Source organism: Ziziphus jujuba, chromosome 2 (genome assembly GCF_031755915.1).
Source record: "Ziziphus jujuba cultivar Dongzao chromosome 2, ASM3175591v1".
In the NCBI taxonomy this organism is placed as follows: Eukaryota; Viridiplantae; Streptophyta; class Magnoliopsida; order Rosales; family Rhamnaceae; genus Ziziphus; species Ziziphus jujuba.
The window spans coordinates 21,156,722-21,175,853 of NC_083380.1; the positions used below are offsets into that span (position 1 = coordinate 21,156,722).

The 19,132-nt window shown below is 29.6% G+C and overlaps 1 protein-coding gene and 1 non-coding gene across 3 annotated transcripts; both read right to left on the reverse strand.

Moving 5' to 3' along the window:
- Nucleotides 1-2,662: 2,662 nt before the first annotated feature.
- TRNAT-CGU (transfer RNA threonine (anticodon CGU)) lies at nt 2,663-2,734 on the reverse strand. The gene has a single exon. It is a non-coding gene; the product is annotated as a tRNA-Thr (tRNA).
- Nucleotides 2,735-3,553: 819 nt separating this feature from the next.
- Nucleotides 3,554-9,978, reverse strand: LOC107418920 (protein LONGIFOLIA 1). 2 transcript variants are annotated; one of them, XM_048473818.2, is made up of 6 exons: nt 9,548-9,978; nt 8,501-8,743; nt 7,855-7,925; nt 5,510-7,624; nt 5,230-5,380; nt 3,554-4,593 (listed from the first exon to the last, which is right to left on the reverse strand). In XM_048473818.2, exons 2-6 carry the CDS (start codon nt 8,643-8,645, stop codon nt 3,794-3,796), a joined length of 3,282 nt encoding a protein of 1,093 aa, XP_048329775.2. In that variant the 5' UTR covers nt 8,646-8,743; nt 9,548-9,978; the 3' UTR covers nt 3,554-3,793. The 2 variants fall into 2 exon arrangements, with proteins under 2 accessions (XP_048329775.2, XP_048329776.2); XM_048473819.2 differs by having other exon boundaries at nt 9,536-9,978.
- Nucleotides 9,979-19,132: the final 9,154 nt, after the last annotated feature.

The window sequence follows — 19,132 nt, forward strand, 5'->3', positions numbered from 1 at the left end:
GAAAAGAAAAAGAAAGAAATCAATGTTTCATTGGCCGATCGAAGAATTTCAACCAAAAAAATCTGTAAAGAAGATGAAGAGGAAGAGGAGAAGATGAGAGGCTTTTTCTTTTCTAAATGTGCATGAGATGGGTTTGAATGATGAAAATAAAATGTGGTAAGCAAATAATAAAAGAAGGCATGTGGATTTGGCTACCATACTGTGTATCACATAACTCATAAAAGAGTACTTATTGTCTTTTTGTAGAAGTGTTTGTAGGAAACACGACCAGCATGAAGCAAAGAAAATTGAATGGCAACAAGATTTTTTTTTTTTTTTTTCCCTACTACAAGAAGAGGCGGTGGAATCTAGTTGAGTGTTTGCTCAGTTGGCGTTTGTACTGCTTCGGATTTGCCATGGATTTTTTTTTTTAATTTTTTTTTAAAAGACAATTTGTCGTGAATCTGTATATGGAAATTTTCTCGTAGGATGTAACATATTTAATATTTCTATTCTTTTTTTTTTTTTTTTTTAAGTGATTTAAGGTTATTTATGGTATTTTATAAGTGGGCATTGTTGTAATATCAAACAATTATTAAAATTGTAGTGTATCTTGCGAATTTAAAATGTGAGTAGATTGCCCTAAACTTTTGATTGTTTTTTTTTAAATATCCCAAAATTATATTTATTATTGTTGCATGAAAATATTTATTATCTTTCATATTCTTTCTTCTCCTTACTATTTACTAATCATCCAAATAAAAATATTTAATAAATACTCTCTTTTCCTTTCTTTTCTCCCTTTTATTTCCTTATTAAACTTATCATTTCGTTTCCTTTCTTCCTTTCAATTCAAATGGTGTTAATGATTTACTTTCAACTTTGTTAACTTTAGAGTTTTGAAGTTAGGTGATCAGAGTGCCAAAAACTCAAAAGCTATCCAAGGGAAAAATATAAATTGCTCAATATATATTTGATGTTAAAATATATGAATGGTAAGTTTCGATTTGTTTGGCTTTAATTTTTATTTATTTGATGTTTCTTTTTATGAAAATTTGGTTACTTATTCGAAAGGTTAGAAAATATAATATATGAAATATTTGTTAAGTGAGGTTGACTCAATTGTTATGTCATTTATAATCATATTTTTTTGTTAAATTACCATCGATCCTAAAAAAATATAGTGTTAAGATATATATTTTGTCAATATTCTCCCTCACTTGTAGGTCATTCTAATCCTTATAAGTGTTAATTCTTTAAATGATTGGTAATGTGATTTGAACCTAGGTGTTTAAAATTTTAAACTCTGATAGGATTTTGTTAAGAAAGTTTGATATACATAAACTTACATCGCAGTTTAAATTTAAGGATCAATAGTAATTGAACATGATATCAAAGCTCAATATCCTAAATATCTAGGTTCAAGTCACACTACCGTTACATTTGTCATATAGATTGGTAAATAGAGTTAGTAAACATATTATTCATAAAAAATAAAAAATAAATGTTGGCAACATCTTAAATGTTGTTTATTAACCTGTTCAATTTTTATTTTTTGTTTTTGTTTTTCATCTAAATTGTATGCAATTTGTTTATTTTAATAGTTTGTTAATGTAAACTAATTGTAATTAGATATATATTTTAACAATAAATGTAAGAAGGGAAAGAATCAAAAAAAAAAATTGAAAATAAAACACAATTTAAAATTATGTTGGTTTTTATTTATTTATTATTTTCTTTATATTTATAGTTAATTGATATGTCTAATAAATCCTAATTTTCAACAAACGGAAAAATCTCTAAAGTATTATTGTTCATAATTGCTTAAATAATGGTTCATGAATTTCTATAACTTTCCCTTAAAAAAAAGAAAAAAAAAATTCCTTCAACATTTATAAAAAGAAAAAAGAAAAAAAAAAAAAAAAGAAGGTAAAACATCATCGTGATCGTCGCTGTTTTAATACATACGTGTGTGTATATATATATATATATATAACACTTTTATATTTCATTTTTGTTTCACTCTAGCTCTCTTTAGTACTCAAACTATTAATCAACTCATATATTTAATTTAAAGACGCTTTTAACATTTTTACTTGTATATATATATATATATATACAAATAATATATTTATTATTCTATTTCTTATATTTTTTATTTGTTATCCAATATTATTTATAATTTAATTTAGAGGTTTTTTAGGCATAAATTGTGTAAAAAAATAATGAGTACCTAATTAATAGTCATACAAATTGTGTTTGGTATCTGAAAATGTTCATTTATGTATATACATACATATGTGTATATATATTTGAATAAAAACAAAGGGTTAAAATTGTTTTTGATTAAAATACATTAGTTGACTAGAATAATAAAAGGAGCTAAAGTGAAAAGAAAATGAAACATAAAAAGGCTATAGTAAAATTTTCAAAAATATAGATGCATTTAAAAAAAAAATTCAAAATAGAAGAGGTGGAAGTGATATTTATCTAAGAAAAAAAAATAGAAAAAATTCCTACAACCATAAAACTTATAGTATGAGACATTTTAGAGGCCAAAATTATTATATATATTATTATTATTATTATTATTATCATATTATTATTTCTACTTATAATTCCTCAGCTGCGGTAAATGCTGATGTGATGCCGACAAAAATTCGGCAATTATGAAGAGAACAAAAGCCCCCGGCGAGGATCGAACTCGCGACCTTTCGCTTACGAAGCGAACGCACTACCACTATGCTACGGAGGCTCTGTAGTCTCTCTCGTTTCAAATTTATATAATATCTAATTCAAAGTTCAAAGTTGTCTTCGGCTTTGCAATTTTAAAATTTGATTTCGATTTCATTTGTACTTGGGCAACATTTTTCAACTGTTGAACTATTTGGAATTTAGAGGTCGTCACCAAAAGCTTTTCAAGTTAATAAACCTATGGAATAAATTAATTTGAAAGTAAATTGGAGGCATTTTATTTATGTGGCTGCTCAGATACCAAAAGGATGTTGTTCTAATGGTTATGAAAAATGAGTTGGAGAATCATTCTTCATGGTTCGAAAGATTACTTTGGAATCTATTACTGAAATTATTTAGATTGTTGTTCTTGTTGATTTTTTCACCTCACTTGGTTAGTGGGTTTCTTCTTTATATGTGTACATTGTTTTCAGGATTTCCATATTGGTTATGGTTAGTTTTTCATGGTTAGAATTGGAAAAGAGAAATTTCAGGTTGTTTGCTGAAGATTGCTTTAATTTTCCATTGATATCCTAATATCAGTACATTCAACCTGTAAAACTAACAGGAAGTAGCAACCATTAATTCTTGGCATTCTTGGTGACAACTTCTAGAATTATTCATCAGAAATTATTACCCATAACATCAGCAATCTTGTTGACAGCAATTAATCAGAGTGATAATTAGGCCACAAAATGTAGCACTTCCACGCACCACTTTATTAAATGCTGATGGATTTGAACCAAACAAGACATGAATGGCTTAGAACAGATAAATAGTTTTAATGAAAAATAAATAAATAAATAAATAAATGCACATTGAGAGGGAGCTTAAAGGGAAGTTATGAAGAAAAGGCGTGTCATATATTGATTCTCATGAATACCTGTGTTGTAAAATTTTGATAAGTTAATTTCTTTACAACCCAGAATAGAGAAAGTGTAGTTCTTAAAAAGATTATTGCGCTTTTTTCGCAAAAACAAAATTAAATCACAATAAGTAAGAAAAGATCAAAGAGTAAAGGAGAAGATGCAAAAAAAAAACCAAAACAAAAAATGAAGATTATAAAAACAAAAAATGAAGATTACTTTGCAAATAGCTGCCGGCGTCTACAAGGCTTGGTTCGCAAGTTAGCTGCCTCTCCAATAACAATTTCGTCTACTAAGTCCTTAAAGATCAATTTTTCAACATGTAACACTATACCAGGAATCTCACCATGGAAGTCTGTCCAACTGCCTGACTTATGCATCACATCCTCCCACAAGATGTTTTTCAAACCATCCTCCTCAACCTCTAAGCTGGGGCCTAATCTTTTGGTTTCAAATTGTTCAATCTCAAAGCAAAGTTCCTTCAGAAGTTTTTGTGCATTAAGGGTCTTCTTTGCCAGTTTCTCAGGCTTCAACCATGGCTCGGATGAGACACCAACCAAAGCCAACTTTCCAACAAGAATCTCATTAACAGCATCAAATATGAGTTTCCGGTGAACCTTCTCTTTAACCTTTCCAGGGCTGCATTCTTCTTTTGGCAAACTGCTTGCCTTGGTTTGTTCCAAAACGAAGAACAACTCAGGATTGATGGGGTGGCCTGAGGGATGGAGCTGAAATGTCGTCAGGCCAGAACCAAGGTCTCTCAGTAGAAGGCCAGAAGCTAATAATATTTCAGAGATGTATCTGTGATCTGGATTTGTATTCTCACAGAGTGATGCAATGTAATCTGTTCTCGCTTCATCATGATTAGAGTTCAATCGTCTAAGTTTCTGAACCAAGTTTTCAATATTCTGTAGTTTCTTGCGGTTGATCTCCGAGGTAAGACCAGACCCAATGCTGTCAGAAAATGTGTTATCTGCACTTTGACAGTCATTGGAATCCTGAACACCATCATCACCTTCATAACAAACCAAAATAAAAGTTAGACTTACTAAAGAAAACAAGAAATTGGCTTCTTGAAATAGAAATGACAAAAACATTGGTGTTTTACTTTCCCGTATCGCAATGCTATTGGGGTTCCTAAGTAAAGGAGGCATGATACAGATTCAGAATAGGTAAGTAGTGGATCAAAAAATTAGTTTGTTAGAAGTCAAAGCTGCGATACACTGCTCTTCATAGGCTGTAACATTGTAAAAACTCCTACAGCTAAAAAGTACTTTGCATTCTTTTCTTTTCAGTTCCTCCATCCTTTATTTATTTATTTTTATTTTGAAGGGGTGTTATGTCATGTTTCAACTATGCCACTTTCACTGGAAGTTTATTGGTCAAGTATCAACTCACTTTCTCAAGATGGAAGATAAAAGATGCAACAGGATTTTGATTTCAGCATCAAATTGAAGAGTGACATGAAGGATACTATTGTCATCCATTCTAGGTTTTCCTGTATAAGTGGCAATACCTAACCATTGTTGTCACCATTTGCAAAATAACCACTATGAAGAATTCCTCTCCCATTTGTAACATTAATGATGTAAATTATGATTTTTTATGCTATTTTAACTCTCCATCAACCATTAAAAACCCTCATTTTTACCTTTAAGGACATTTGATATCTGCTTTACTGGAGATGGGGCATCATCTCTATATGCTGAGTTATCAAGAACAGAGACTGGACTAGGATGTTCCGGGACAACTGTATCAAGTTCTGCAAATGACTCTTCTTCATCCAGCCTTGCAGCTGATTTCTGAAAAAGAAAAGAAAATAAGGAAAATTAAAAACACTCAACTAAATTATCAAACTTTTTTCCCATTTGGATATTAACTGAATTATCAAACTTGCCAAGTGGAAGAAGAAGAAGATCAAGAGCACCTACATTCCGCATTGAGTCAGAAGCCAAGAACTCATCAGCCTTCATGGATGAACTCTGGATGTCATCTATCTCAGTAGACCGTGCAGCACTGGTAACTTCCATATCTATTTTGGTTTCCAAAAGAATATTACTGTCTGATTGCACAGATATCTCATCTCCTCGGCAACTCAAAGCTCTCAATTCATTACTTATCTCACTCAATTCGTCATCACACTGCTGCAAGTTTGCACATTTTGGTCTTGCTTTCCCACCTGGTGAAACTGAGTCTGTTGGCTGCTTGTTGGATTGCCTTCTAGTTCTGTTTGAATCAGATGGTGGAGTAGGAGGACGAGACTGCTTCTCCATCTCAAGCTTCTTCTGTTGAAGTCTTGGGCTCACAGATCCTGTGCTTTTTGCAACATTTGCTGGGGTGTCTTCCTTTGAAGGTTGGTGAGACCTTGTTGAAGATTGTGTTGATCTTATATTCCTGCTACTTGCTCTTTTTTCAACAGAACTAGTGGCAGAGTCCCTGCGACTGTACTTCAGAGACTGATCTTTAGGTGCTTGCCTGTTAGTTGAACCCTTTCTCCCATCTATATTTCTACCATTCTGGGGTTTACAGAGATCAGAAATGCCATCCACTGGAATTACTGAGGAAGAAGGAATGCTAGCTTTTTCAACAAGTTTAGCTGGTTTCATGATTACAATTGGAGACTCAAAGGTCCTCAAGGAATCAGATCCACCTACTATAGAAGCATTGTTACGGTTGCTCTGTTGATTTCTTTGGCTTATTGACCTTACATTTAAACTTGGACTGATGCATTCTGATTCATACTCTCCTTGAGTTCCAAAATTCAAATTTTGTTCTTCTTTCCTGGTCTCTAACAGTCCCTTTGCTTGCATAGCTTCCAATATCTGTTTAAGGGCCCTGAGATCTTTTCCAGATTGTTTGAATTCCAGATCTTTCAGTCTCTTCTCAATCTCACTATAAACAGAAGGTATGGTGTTTGTAGCTCTTGCTGGAACTTTTACAGGTCTGGAATTTGGTCTCTGTGAACTACGACTTCCATCCTGCATTGTCCATGGTGCTGGTTCAATTGGAAACCTTGAACTAGAAACAGGTTTCATGACCAAATCAGGATTTTTCCACCGTGGTGACATTGGATCTTTTATTGAATTTCTTGTGTTAGAAATTCGAATGGGCTGGCTTAGATTGTTTATTTTCAGTGACTTTTGGTAGGGATCAACATCTTTAACTGGGGAGGTTTTGATCATATCAAACTGACCATCATTAGCCAAGGCAGAATCTGGCAATGCCTCCAAGCCCATCAACTTTGCAACAACACTAGGAGGCCTTTTCTGAGTTCCCAATGACTGTTGTACATTAGGAGCTTTCTCATTTGAGTAGCCACTATTCTGAACATTTCTGGAAAGATGAGTTCGTTTTGAATCAGAGTTGGAACGTCGCATTGAACACTCTCTACTATCCAATGAAAGTCTGGGCAACTCCTTTAGCTTTGGTGTAGATCTAAAGGTATCCCGTGTTTCAAAAGATAAACGATTAGTTTCTCTTCCATCATAAGAAAAACGAGGAGCATCCTTTGGAATTGTGTGCCAACTACCATCATTTACTTCATACAATGATCCCAAATGGTCTCCACGTTCATTATAGTACCAAGGTGCTTCTCTCAGTTTAGCAAGAACTCTTAGAGACTCCTTCAGGTCAGCAGGCATATTTTGCTTCTTACTAACTCCAACACCATTAGATCCATCCATAGGTTTGGAAAGCTGCAAGGGCCTTGGGGAGTCTCTATGTTTCACTATACGACCCGCTGTTTCCTCTTTATTTGCAGTTTTAACAGCTAATCCTCTGGCTTCCCTGTACATGGAGTCCTTCACAACATCCCGAAGATCAAGGGACTGCCTCCCTAACTGTGGAGAACTACTTGATTGGTTCATTACATGGTCCCTTGAGGGAGTTTCTGGAAAAATGATTCGGTCAAAGGAAGCTTCTTGTTGATTAGTTTTATTACATTCCAAAGATGATATTGAAGATGAACAAGAGGACGAAAAAGAGGCTCTTGATGATTCTGTCGAAAGTCTTTGTTTCTCATTCACACCTTTGTTTAGATTTATCTCCTGTAATTATAGGTGGCATAAGATCAGGTTTAGTACCAAACAAAGTCTGCCAAAAGCTTTGAAAATTTTAAGGTTTAGACACAGTTAGGGGCCAGAATGAGCACAGGTTTGGATATAAATTCCCAACAACATAAATTAGGACAATTTTAAACAAATGGAGAGAAAATGAACATCCTAAAGTTCTAAAAATTTTGAAAGAACAAAAAATTCATGAGGTAGAAAGTGCATACTGTCACTGTCCGCTGATGGTATATGTTACTAGATTGTCTTTCCAGGCCACCGTTGCTGGAGTGGGAATTAGCTACAAAAGATCAATACATTTGATGTTAGAGGCCACAAAACTCAGAGTTTTAAATCTTAGAAATCATGATAGAAAAAGGAAAATTAATACTAAAATTCAACCACCACAGACAATAAAAAGTGAAAAGAAAATTTACCAAACAAGTTACAAGAAATTAAGATAATAAACATATGGATTTGGAGGAACATAAAAACATCGAAATTAATCATCAACAAAAGTCAAAATTGTTCTAATCCATATGTAAGTTTCAAATGTGAATTTTGATGAGCTTTGTGGAATCTGCATTCATTTTTATAACAAGATAATAGTAGTAACTGAGGCAAGAAGTTGATTCATTTACCAAATTTATTTCCATAGAAAACAATAAAATAAGTAAAAATTGTCAAGGATTTTTGGTTTGATTGTTTGCTTTTTGATTGTGAAGATGATAAAGATATAAAATAAAAAAAGAAAACAAAATACACATTCCTATTTCCTTTTTTTCTTCCTTCCTTGCTAGGAGTTGAGAAAAAAAAAATTCATTTGATGGTAAGCTGAAATAGTTTAACTTCAACTATATCCCGGCCGAGAATTACCAGGAGGAAGCCGCTTCTGGTTAATGCGCTTTCCAGTGAGGATATGGTGACGATCAAAAAGCTGAAAAATCCCAGCCATGCATCCAATTTGCCTCTGCAAATCTGGATTCTCATCAGCCAAAGAATGCAAAAGCTTTGCAGCCATCTTCAACTTCTCTCCCTGTGAGAGTTAATTACTCCCACTTGCTAAACCTCCAGCATCCTTTCTCCAAAGCCAGAGAATTACACCATTTCAGCCTCCATCTGCAAAATATGAATCCAAGTTCTTCAACAATGTGGGACCAGTTTTTTTTTTTTTTTTTTTTTTCACAATTCAGATATCCTTTTTAACCTTTCAGACGAGTAATTCCAGATACCAAACAGAGCATTTATACCCTTCTGACACTTAAAGCAGTAACATCATAAAGTTTTTCTCTAAATATCCAGAGAATTATTCACAGACCCAATTCCAGAATCAGTAACTTTCAGACACAATTATATCCCCTGACACAAATATTCAGCTTAACTATAAGAAAAAAATTACACCTTATCCTCCATTTTTTTTCCTTTTCCCAAAATGATGGGAGAAGCCAACAACTCAATTAAGTTCTCTTCAAACCCTATCGATCACAATAAAACAAAACACTTTCATCACACATAAATCTCTCTTAAAATTTTTACTGCTCAAAGATAACAAAGTTACACTCCTTTTGAAGACCCACAAGGTTAAAAAACCTGTTCTTTTATAATAAAAAGAAACCCAACTCAAAAATGCATTCTTTATATATATATATATATATATTTTGGGACACTTGCAGAGTTCTCCTCCATTTTTAACATTTGTAATAAATAAGGGAAAACTACAATGTAAAAGGAATATAAAATCGAACCCAAATCAAATTCGGCAGAAAACTCACAGAGTTACCATAGTAAATAAAATTAAAAAAATCAGACAACATGTTTTTTTTTTTTTTTTTTTTTTTGATAAAGAATCAGACAACATGTTGGTATTACATAGAAAGCCAAAAATTAAAAAAAAAAAAATGGGAACCTCACCGGCAACATTACCTTCTTGTTGAATTGCCTAAAAGAAACTAATGCCAAGGCTAAGTGTCAAGAAATTTCTGCAGATCGAAGTAAGAGATGTTTCCACAAAGAAACCAAGTGGAAAGACAGCTAGAAGAGACAGGAAGGTTTGTTATATCATGAAAATGTGTAAACCAATCTGGTGAGATTCTAAGAGTTGGAAAAAGAAAAAAGAAAAAAGGAAAGAGAGAGTATGTTTGTGTGTATGGAGGGGTCAGATATCCTCCAGGCTCTATCTCACACATCCATGTGGGATGAGGATGTGGGTGGGTCTATAGCTGTCTGCATGTGCATGTGATATTGTCAGGAGAGAGAAAGAAAGAGAATTGGAGGGGATTTTGTGAAAGGACATGTAAAATCAGGAAAGGAAAAAGCATTCCTACTGGCTACTGCTCTATAACTTTTTTTTATTTCTTAGTATTATTTGGTGAATAATGGAAGTTAGAGATTCTTATAACCTGCAAAACTCCAAATGCACCTCTTCAAAGCCCTTGTCACCTGCTCATTTACCCAACTGCCCTTCACTGGAATATCCATCTTTGTCCTTCATGTCATCATCATGAGCCCCCCCACCTCTCCACATGTAAACATTTTTCTTTTTTGTTTGATGCAGACAATTTGCGTTACAGTAATAAATGTTACATTGAAAATTAGGTACAAAATTGCTAATAATTGAATATATTTTATACCAATTTGCATAAGTGGTTAAAATGTACAATTTGTACATGCATTGAATTTAGTTTGGGGTTGGCTCAAATTAATGATGTTAATCAATTATGATTTCTTTTGGCTTTGATTGAGATTGATTTCTTTATTTAACAAAAATACCCATCAAGATTTGCTCAAAATTACAATAAAATTACTGTTTCAAAGAGACCCGCAACTGAAGCATTATTTCTCTTATAGAAACCATCTTATATTTTAAATTTTTGGCTATTCTTTCACATATAAGTAGAACTAAATGAAAGCTATATATTTAATTAATTCCATTTTATTCATATATATCACTTTAAATGTTTAAATGAACCCTTCAATGGCCTGATAAATGATTAGAAATTTTTTTTTTTTTTTTTTTTTTTGGGGGGGGGAAAAAATAAAGGAAAGAAAATGTACATAGGGGGAGAATGGAAGGTATACACTACCATTGTTTTATTTATTTATTTTTATTTTTTATTTCTATAAGTAAGATTTAAATAAAGATAGCAATGCGTGTAAATTAAGAGTTATTAGTCAACTCCTAAAGCAATAGCCGTCCAAAAGGTGACCTTTCTTTTACATTGTTAATTTCACAATAATTTTTTAGTTTATCATTCTTTAATGGAGGTGCTATTTTTCTTCTAGTGGTTGGGTAATATTAAAATGCTATGGACTTTAGTTTTAAGCATATTTCCATACACAAGAGGCATAACAGCCATTATTATGTTATGAACCCAAAGACCAAGAACAGTCTTAGTATCAATAATAGCATGGGACTAAAATCTTAATATATAAATTTATTTCGATAATAATATACACGGATATTATTTATACAATTTTGATATTATTAGAGACATATTCTCATCAAAACCTATTTCATAAGTATTAATGGTTATTAATTCATATTTTAGGCTTATGTTTTAAAATATTTGTTGAGATAATACCATTTTAAGACCGATTTGCAGTTCTCAAAATAAGTTTTTTAAATGAGTTTAAACATATTAAAATTTAAATTTGGGATGGAAATTTTTTTATCCTCATTTTCATATTCATGTTTGATCAATAATAAAATTTCATTTCATTTTTTAAAATAATTATTTTTTATTCAAATTATTTTATTTTTATTAATATTTTTCAATAAATTGATATCATATCAATTATAAATCAAAATGAAGATAAGGGGATGAAAGATAGGAATTTCAAAATTTATTATGTAGTGTGTTTCATAAATCAAAATATATGACAAAATTATGTTGGTCATTGAATAGATACATGCATTAGTGCCTAACCAAATTAGAAGTTATTGGTAGTTTTTTTTTCTTTTTTTTTCTTATACAAATGATCTAATTTACAAAATTATCTAAGATTTTCTGCATTCCGGTGTATCTCAAATTCGTGCTTTCGTAAACACAAATAGAGATATTTAACTATGAAAATTATCTACTTTGCTAACAAAAAGTTATTAGTAGTTACCATAATGATTTATACACACACTTAATGCACTAATCTAATAACCAAGATAATATTTATCGAAAAACCTTATCAAATATCTTACAACATAAACCAATGTGATCTATATGCATGTTTTTCAATTACATTTAATAAGTTAGGTATACGTGTATATATATATATATATATTGTTTTAGAGAAACCTAGTTTTGGTATAGTATGTATGCAAGTATGAAGGGAATCGTTTTCATTTAAAGGATAATAAGGGAAATTTCAAAGGAAGAATTTTCTAAAATTTAGGCCGATAGTTTTTTTTTTTTTTTTTAAGGTTATATTTTGATGTACCAAAAAGGTAAAAAAAAGGTTGTATTGTGAAGCTTTATGGGCACAAAAACAGTAATAATATTAATAAAAAAAATGATAGAAATTCAGAAACTTAGAGAGAATGCTGTGTCAGATTCCTTGGGCACATGGTTTCCTATCAGTATCACCATCCTTCTCTGTCAAATTTCCGCCAATTTATTGATCATGCATTTTTGACAATTCACCTTATCAGAAACCCTCTGATGTAGCAACTAATAAATGAGATGTAAGTAGTTTTTCAGAGGAACGATATATATTGATCTTTAAGCAAATATATATGTATAATATATACTGTTCAAGTTTTTTCGAGAGGGATTATTTAAAAAAAAAATTAAAAATCATAATAATTGATAAGTTACTGCTACATTATCCATAATAATTGATAAGTTACTGCTACATTATCTAAAAGCTAAAGAGGCTACAAAAAGTTGAAAATTTTATAAAATGATTGAACATGAATATCTTTCAACTACTCAGCAGCCTTTTGAATTAGCTTATATATAACTTCTTCTTTTTTACATATATATATATATATATATATATATGTCATATGCATGTATCAAATCCATGAGCTTAAAATTTACCCGTAACTTGTGATTGATTTGTACTGATAACAACTTTTAACATGGCCCATTTTCAAAGTAAGACAACTCGATCGGCTGGGGCCAGGATCTCTGTTCTTTTATTAATTTCTTTTTCCTATTTTAATTTTGTCTTCCTACCCAAAAAATATTTTAATGCTCTTCTGTCAAAAATACTATTTTCGTTTTTGTTGTACCTTTTTTTTTTTTTTTTAAATAAAAAGGATTTAAAGTGATATCATTACTCACTCAAAAATGATGCTTTACAACTAAGCTATTTTTAAGACACTATTTTTGAAGTTCATAAGTCAATTATTTGCTGCTCCATAATGTTGATTTTTCTTTTGTCAAGAAATAAAATTACATTATTGTGTACTGCTCAAATTAACTTAATATTGATTTGTTTATGCAGTGTAACTTAATAGACACTGACTTAATTGAAGCTCAGTACCTAAACCAAATTGATGTCTTAATGATGACCTTATCCTTTCATAGTTACCTATTTAGGAGGAGTATATTTAAATTTTATCACCAAAATTTATAGCTATATGGCTCATAGCGTGCATATGTATACCCTATAAAAAAATTTAATTATTATAACTCTTTTACCAAATCAAGCTAAATTGCTAGTTGATGGCTTGATTATATAAGTGTTCTAAAAAACAAGAAAAGGCACTGTCTAGGCGTGCTACTTTTAGATAGTACCTCGTATAATAACAATGCTTATAAAAAAGCAGTCAATATTGTATTGACCGCCTAATGCTCGCTTAGGCGTTAAAAAGTGCAAGCCATTTTGTTCAAAGTTTTTTTTTTTCTAAGATTATTTTTAAAAAAAATGTTAAAAAACAATTCATAAAAAATTAAAAAATAAAAATAAAAAATAAAAAATAGTGTTAAAACATGGAAACTTTTTTAAGATTAAGTTTTTTTTCTTAAACAAAAATAAATAAAAATATAATATATAAGGATTAAGAAATTAGAGAGAAAATTTAACAAAAAAAAGAAAAAAAGAAAAAAATGAAATAAAATAAAGAAATGCTCAAGTTGAAATTAGGGAGCCCGAGGAAGATGATTTTATATCGAATGGCACGAAAGATGAGTTGGATGAAAATGTAGATATTGAACTGGAGTCCGATAAAGAATTAAACAAGAGTTAGATTATGGTAATAGCTAAAGTATATATTAATTTAGGAATTATTAGATACTTGTAGATTTGTAATATATATGTTTTGAAACTAATCTATTATTGGAAACTTAGAAAACATGAATTTTTATAAATCTATTATGATCAATTACATGTTAATTCATATTTATTGCATATACAAAGGTAATATAGGCTTATCTATATTTTGATATTTAAAATATAAATTATTTTGTTTATTCAGTAACTTTATAATAATTAAAATAATAATATAATTGTGAAACGCTTTTTCACTCTACGCTTCTAAAGCTTAAGGGTTGGCCTTGCCACCTTATCATACCTTATGCCTTTTAGAACACTGGATTATATATAGCATGTTCCTCATCATGTATTATCCAGTGAATTTATTTCCGATCGCCAATTAGGGAACTAATTAATAAGCTGTATATTTGGTTATTAATTAATCGTTATTGTTTGTTTGATATATTAGAAGGATACATATATATATATATATATATATATATATATATATATATATATATATATAATTTCTAGAAATTAATTTGATCCCAAAATAGAACTCTTAATTAGGAGGGCTAGCTATTATACATGTACTTTCTAATGTATTTTATTAACATAAGTCCTTTAAGACATCTTGATTTTCATTTTCATTGAATATCTTTAAACTTCGTATGTATATTAATTACTTGTTTATATTGTAATATTCTATGCATTTTTAAAAAAAGAAAAAAAAACACTTTTTTATAAATACAAACAATTTCTTATGGAATCAATCTATTAGATCAGCTTTTTTTTTTAGATTTAATTTTAAAAAATACGTTTAGTCCAATTAAATAAAGACGATAATTATAATTTGAAACTTTAGTAATAAATTATATATCAAATCTACCTGATATAAAACTTGTTATCTCTATATATGTGCATGTTGAACATGAACTCGGCATCACTAATATACAAGCGATGAAAAGCTGATCCGCAACCAGAAAGAAGAAAAAGAAAAGGTGATATTCCACCAAAAAAATTGAAAAGGTGATGGTGATATAAACGCAGACACATATATAAATATAGCATAAGAGAAAAAGATTTTATTTTTTTTGCTTTTTTGGTAAAAAGTAAAGATTGAAATTGAACAAAAGAAACGTGTCCCTACAACCGCTATAAAAGAAATGAAACCACATGTGATATGCTTCAACTCTATTAGGCAAGACCAACTAACATATCTCAATCATCTTAACCCATGTTCCAAGGAACATATCATTCATTCATCTTCTTTCATTGCCACATTATATATGTGCATGTCTTACCTTTTCTATAACTCATCCCCCACCAATAATCATCATCAATACTCGTACTTCAATAAGTGAAGGCTATCATCATCATCATCATCATCATATAGATATATATAACCACTAGAGAGGGAATGAAACCCTACAAGTTTATCCAATCAATAATATGTATCATGATGAGAGAGAGGGTAAGGGTAGAGAAAGACTGAAGGGGAGATATATATTATATATATATATAGAGAGAGAGAGAGAGAGCCTAGCTATATATAATTTCTAACAGGTAGAAAGTGTCTATATGTTAGATTTGATTGAACATGAACCATGCATGTAATTTTTAATTTTTTTTGAAGACAACTTTTGAGCCTTTTTTTTCCCCCCCATATAGCTAACAATGTATATATTTTAAGGCCTATTTGTAACAATTAAAACAAATTTAGTATTGATGATTAAAAAAAAAGTCCAAGTTTATTGGGTTTTTCAAAAAAGTGATTAATTGGTCTTAAAGTCTTCTTTTTCCTATTATATATATGCTAATGGAAAAGAATTAGTGTTTCCCAATATTCTAATTTAGTATACTCTATCAATTATTACATGCAATATGCAAATTGTATAAAAATAATATTATTATTACTCAGAAATATTTGTTTTTAGCTTTGATAATAATATATATTTGTTTTTAGCTAGTCAAGCAGAACATGGCTCCAATTACATAGATTTAAGCAATTCAGTATGTATAGATCCCTGAAAATGTGCATATTGATTCATGGAATTAGTACTTTGACCTAAGAGTAGTGGTCTTCACCTACCATATAGTACTCTTCGTGCAAAGTGTTTCTTGAAGTGTGCATAATATAAATATATATATATATATATATATATATAATTACTATTATTAAACCCACGGCATGGTATGATGTGTTTTCTAAGTCATATAATATATATTAGGTACATTATTTTTTTGGCAAGTATAAAAATGTACATGAGACTAATTGATTAGACTAGAAAGCATGTTTATTCTTCTAACAGAGAGATGTAAGTTAAAACTAATGAAATAATGTCATTGGCATTTGAAATTAGCAGTGTAACTTTATTCAAGTTGTTACATGAATTAAAGAACATGGGGAATGAGTCTACAACATGATTCTCCAGCACTTCCTGTTTAAGACCCTAAGTACAAAATGGACAGCTTTGTGTTTAGAAAAAAATGAATAAATAAATAATCTCTCTCTCTCTCTCTCTCTATATATATATATATATATATATATTAATTAATAATATTTTAATATATATTATTTAATAAATAAATTTGATATATATTAATTAATAATATTTTAATATATATTATTTGATAAATAAATTTGATAAATAATTTAATAGTTGCAGCATTACTATTTTACATAATATTAAAATAATTCTAATAATTTTAAAGTCAGATTTTGAATCTTGAATTTCCAATCAAACTTTATCCTTTTAACACTCACTTGTTGAACAAATTAAATAAGGAAAGTATATAATATTAAATGGTTATTTTAGTCCTGTTAGAAAATGTTTATGTTTTTGGTTTTTAGTTTTCATTTTTTTCAAAAGATTTTATCTCATTGTGCATCATTGATTTGTGTTTAAAATGATAGTTAGGCCTTTCATCTAACTACAAATTTAAATAAACTAGCTGCTATAAGCATAGTTTAAAATATCCAAAAAAATTTTAAAATTTTTATTTTTTTAAAAGGTCAAAATAAAATTTAACTAATTAACTTCATTGATAATTTTTTTACCCTTTAATTGCCTTTTAAACATTTAGTGATATAAATAAAATAGAATAAATTGAATTGAATAATATTAATAAGTTCTATTTATTGAATATCGATAAAGCAAAAATATAAAGATTGTGGATTATATTTTTAAACCTGAAAAATCTTATTGTCAGGAATATCTGTTTTATAAATATGGGTAAATAGATGATGAAACATATACATAAAGATGTCACAATAAGAAGAGGATTCGATTTTATGAATTTTGGATCAATGAGGGTTGAAAGTCATTTCTATAACCCTTATTCAATGGATATTTATGGAATGTCATCAAGTAGCAACTTATGAGTACCATCTCAAACTCAATCATTAGTGAGTAGTAGTTATGCACATAGTCAACCGATAATGCAAGATCCATATAATTAGCATATTAATAACCATATGCAAAATTATCAGGGAGATATATTTTTTCATAACTACTTCTCACATTTCACATCTAACCGATAATTTTCAACCATCCAGAAGTTTTATGTGGTATTAAGATAACATTTATGAACTATAATGTAATTGTAACAATCGTTTTATTTGTTTTAGTTAATAAATAATTTTACCATATGTGTATTTTTTGATATATTTTTATTAATAATAATTTATCTATGGTCATTAATGTTTATTATAAATCAATTCACTAAGAAAAATATAATATCCATTCAATATTTTAGCAAGTTTTATAATCAATTTGATAATTGATAAATTAAATAAGCTAATTCTAAAATTTGAACAAAAATTTATATTTTTTTAAATAAATTTCCATTATTTTTTATCGATATTCGATATTTTCTGGTATTTCCATAAAAATTTTCATATTTTAAACTTTCGATATTTCTATTGATATCAATTTTTTAAACATTGGCTATAAGATCAATGGAAAAAAATAAACAAAAAGAAAAAAAGAAAAACACCAAATTATTTCAATCTTCAACGGTTTATTAAATAGGAGCCATTTTGGTTTATATATATCGTATCTATTATAGTTGTAATTTAATATATGATTGGTTTCTCAAACAATATATATATATATATTAAAAAAAACCAAAGATATAAACATTGCCAAGTGGGGAGTTGGACAACCACACATATTGCAGATCATGAACTGCCTTTTAGAGTGGTTAAGTAGCATTATCTCACATTAGACAGAACGAGTTCTTTTTGGTGAAAAAATAGAACGAATAAAGTAGATGAAAAAATTGTCAATTAAGTACTTGTAGGAGGGGCAAATGAGAGAAAAATTTAATGTGTAAGCCAAGTCATGAAATTGATTTGCCAGATTGGTATGAATCCCGACCTTCAGCTACAGCACATGCCAAGTTGATCTTTCATAATTAATGCATAAATAAAAAAATGAGTTGGGGTTTGGTAATAACCTCACAAAAATTTGATACACCCTTGATTGTTATCCTTTAATTGTCATTTACTCATTGGATTTTGTGGGCTTTTCCTATCTGTCATTTGAACCCAGAAAAACCACATTAAAACAGAGGGGACCATCTTTGTGGGTCCAAAATAGAAGTGTATATGTATAATTTGAGGGGTATTTTATACAAAGGATCTTAATAATATAGGTCAAAAAGGCACATGGAATCTCATATAAAATGGTTGGCATGTAACTCTTCTGAATATACATATACATATGTGTTTGTATATATTATATATAGAATAGGAAAAGCACATGAGAAGGGGGATTTTTCTAGAAAGAAGAAGCTTTTTGTGGAACATGGTAGTTGAGTATCAAATTCCTCTCATTTGTCATTTATAAGTACTTGCTTAATGGAGATTGTGACTGTGCCGAGGATGGTGAACAAATATAGTGTGAGCTACTTTCTTGATCCCATTACTGCAACTTATATTACTTTGGCCATGCATTTTGGATCAAAACTCATGACCCATTAGTAATTTCTGTTCACTTGTATAGAAATCTAGGCATTTGATATTTTTAAATCCTTTTTTTATTTTTGTTTTTCCCTTTTCTTTTTTATGTATTCTACATAAAATATCACTGTGCACATACAAATGTTTAAGAATTTTCAATTCAAGATATGTTAATAATTCATTAAATCCATATCAAATCAACTTTATTCATATAATATTTTAGTTGTTACTCAAACTCATATAAACCACTAATGCACTTTTAAATTTCAACTTTTCAAATAATCTAAAAACAAATAAAGGAAATACTAATGGCAGAAGATATCTTTAAGAGAGAAACTGTACATATATAT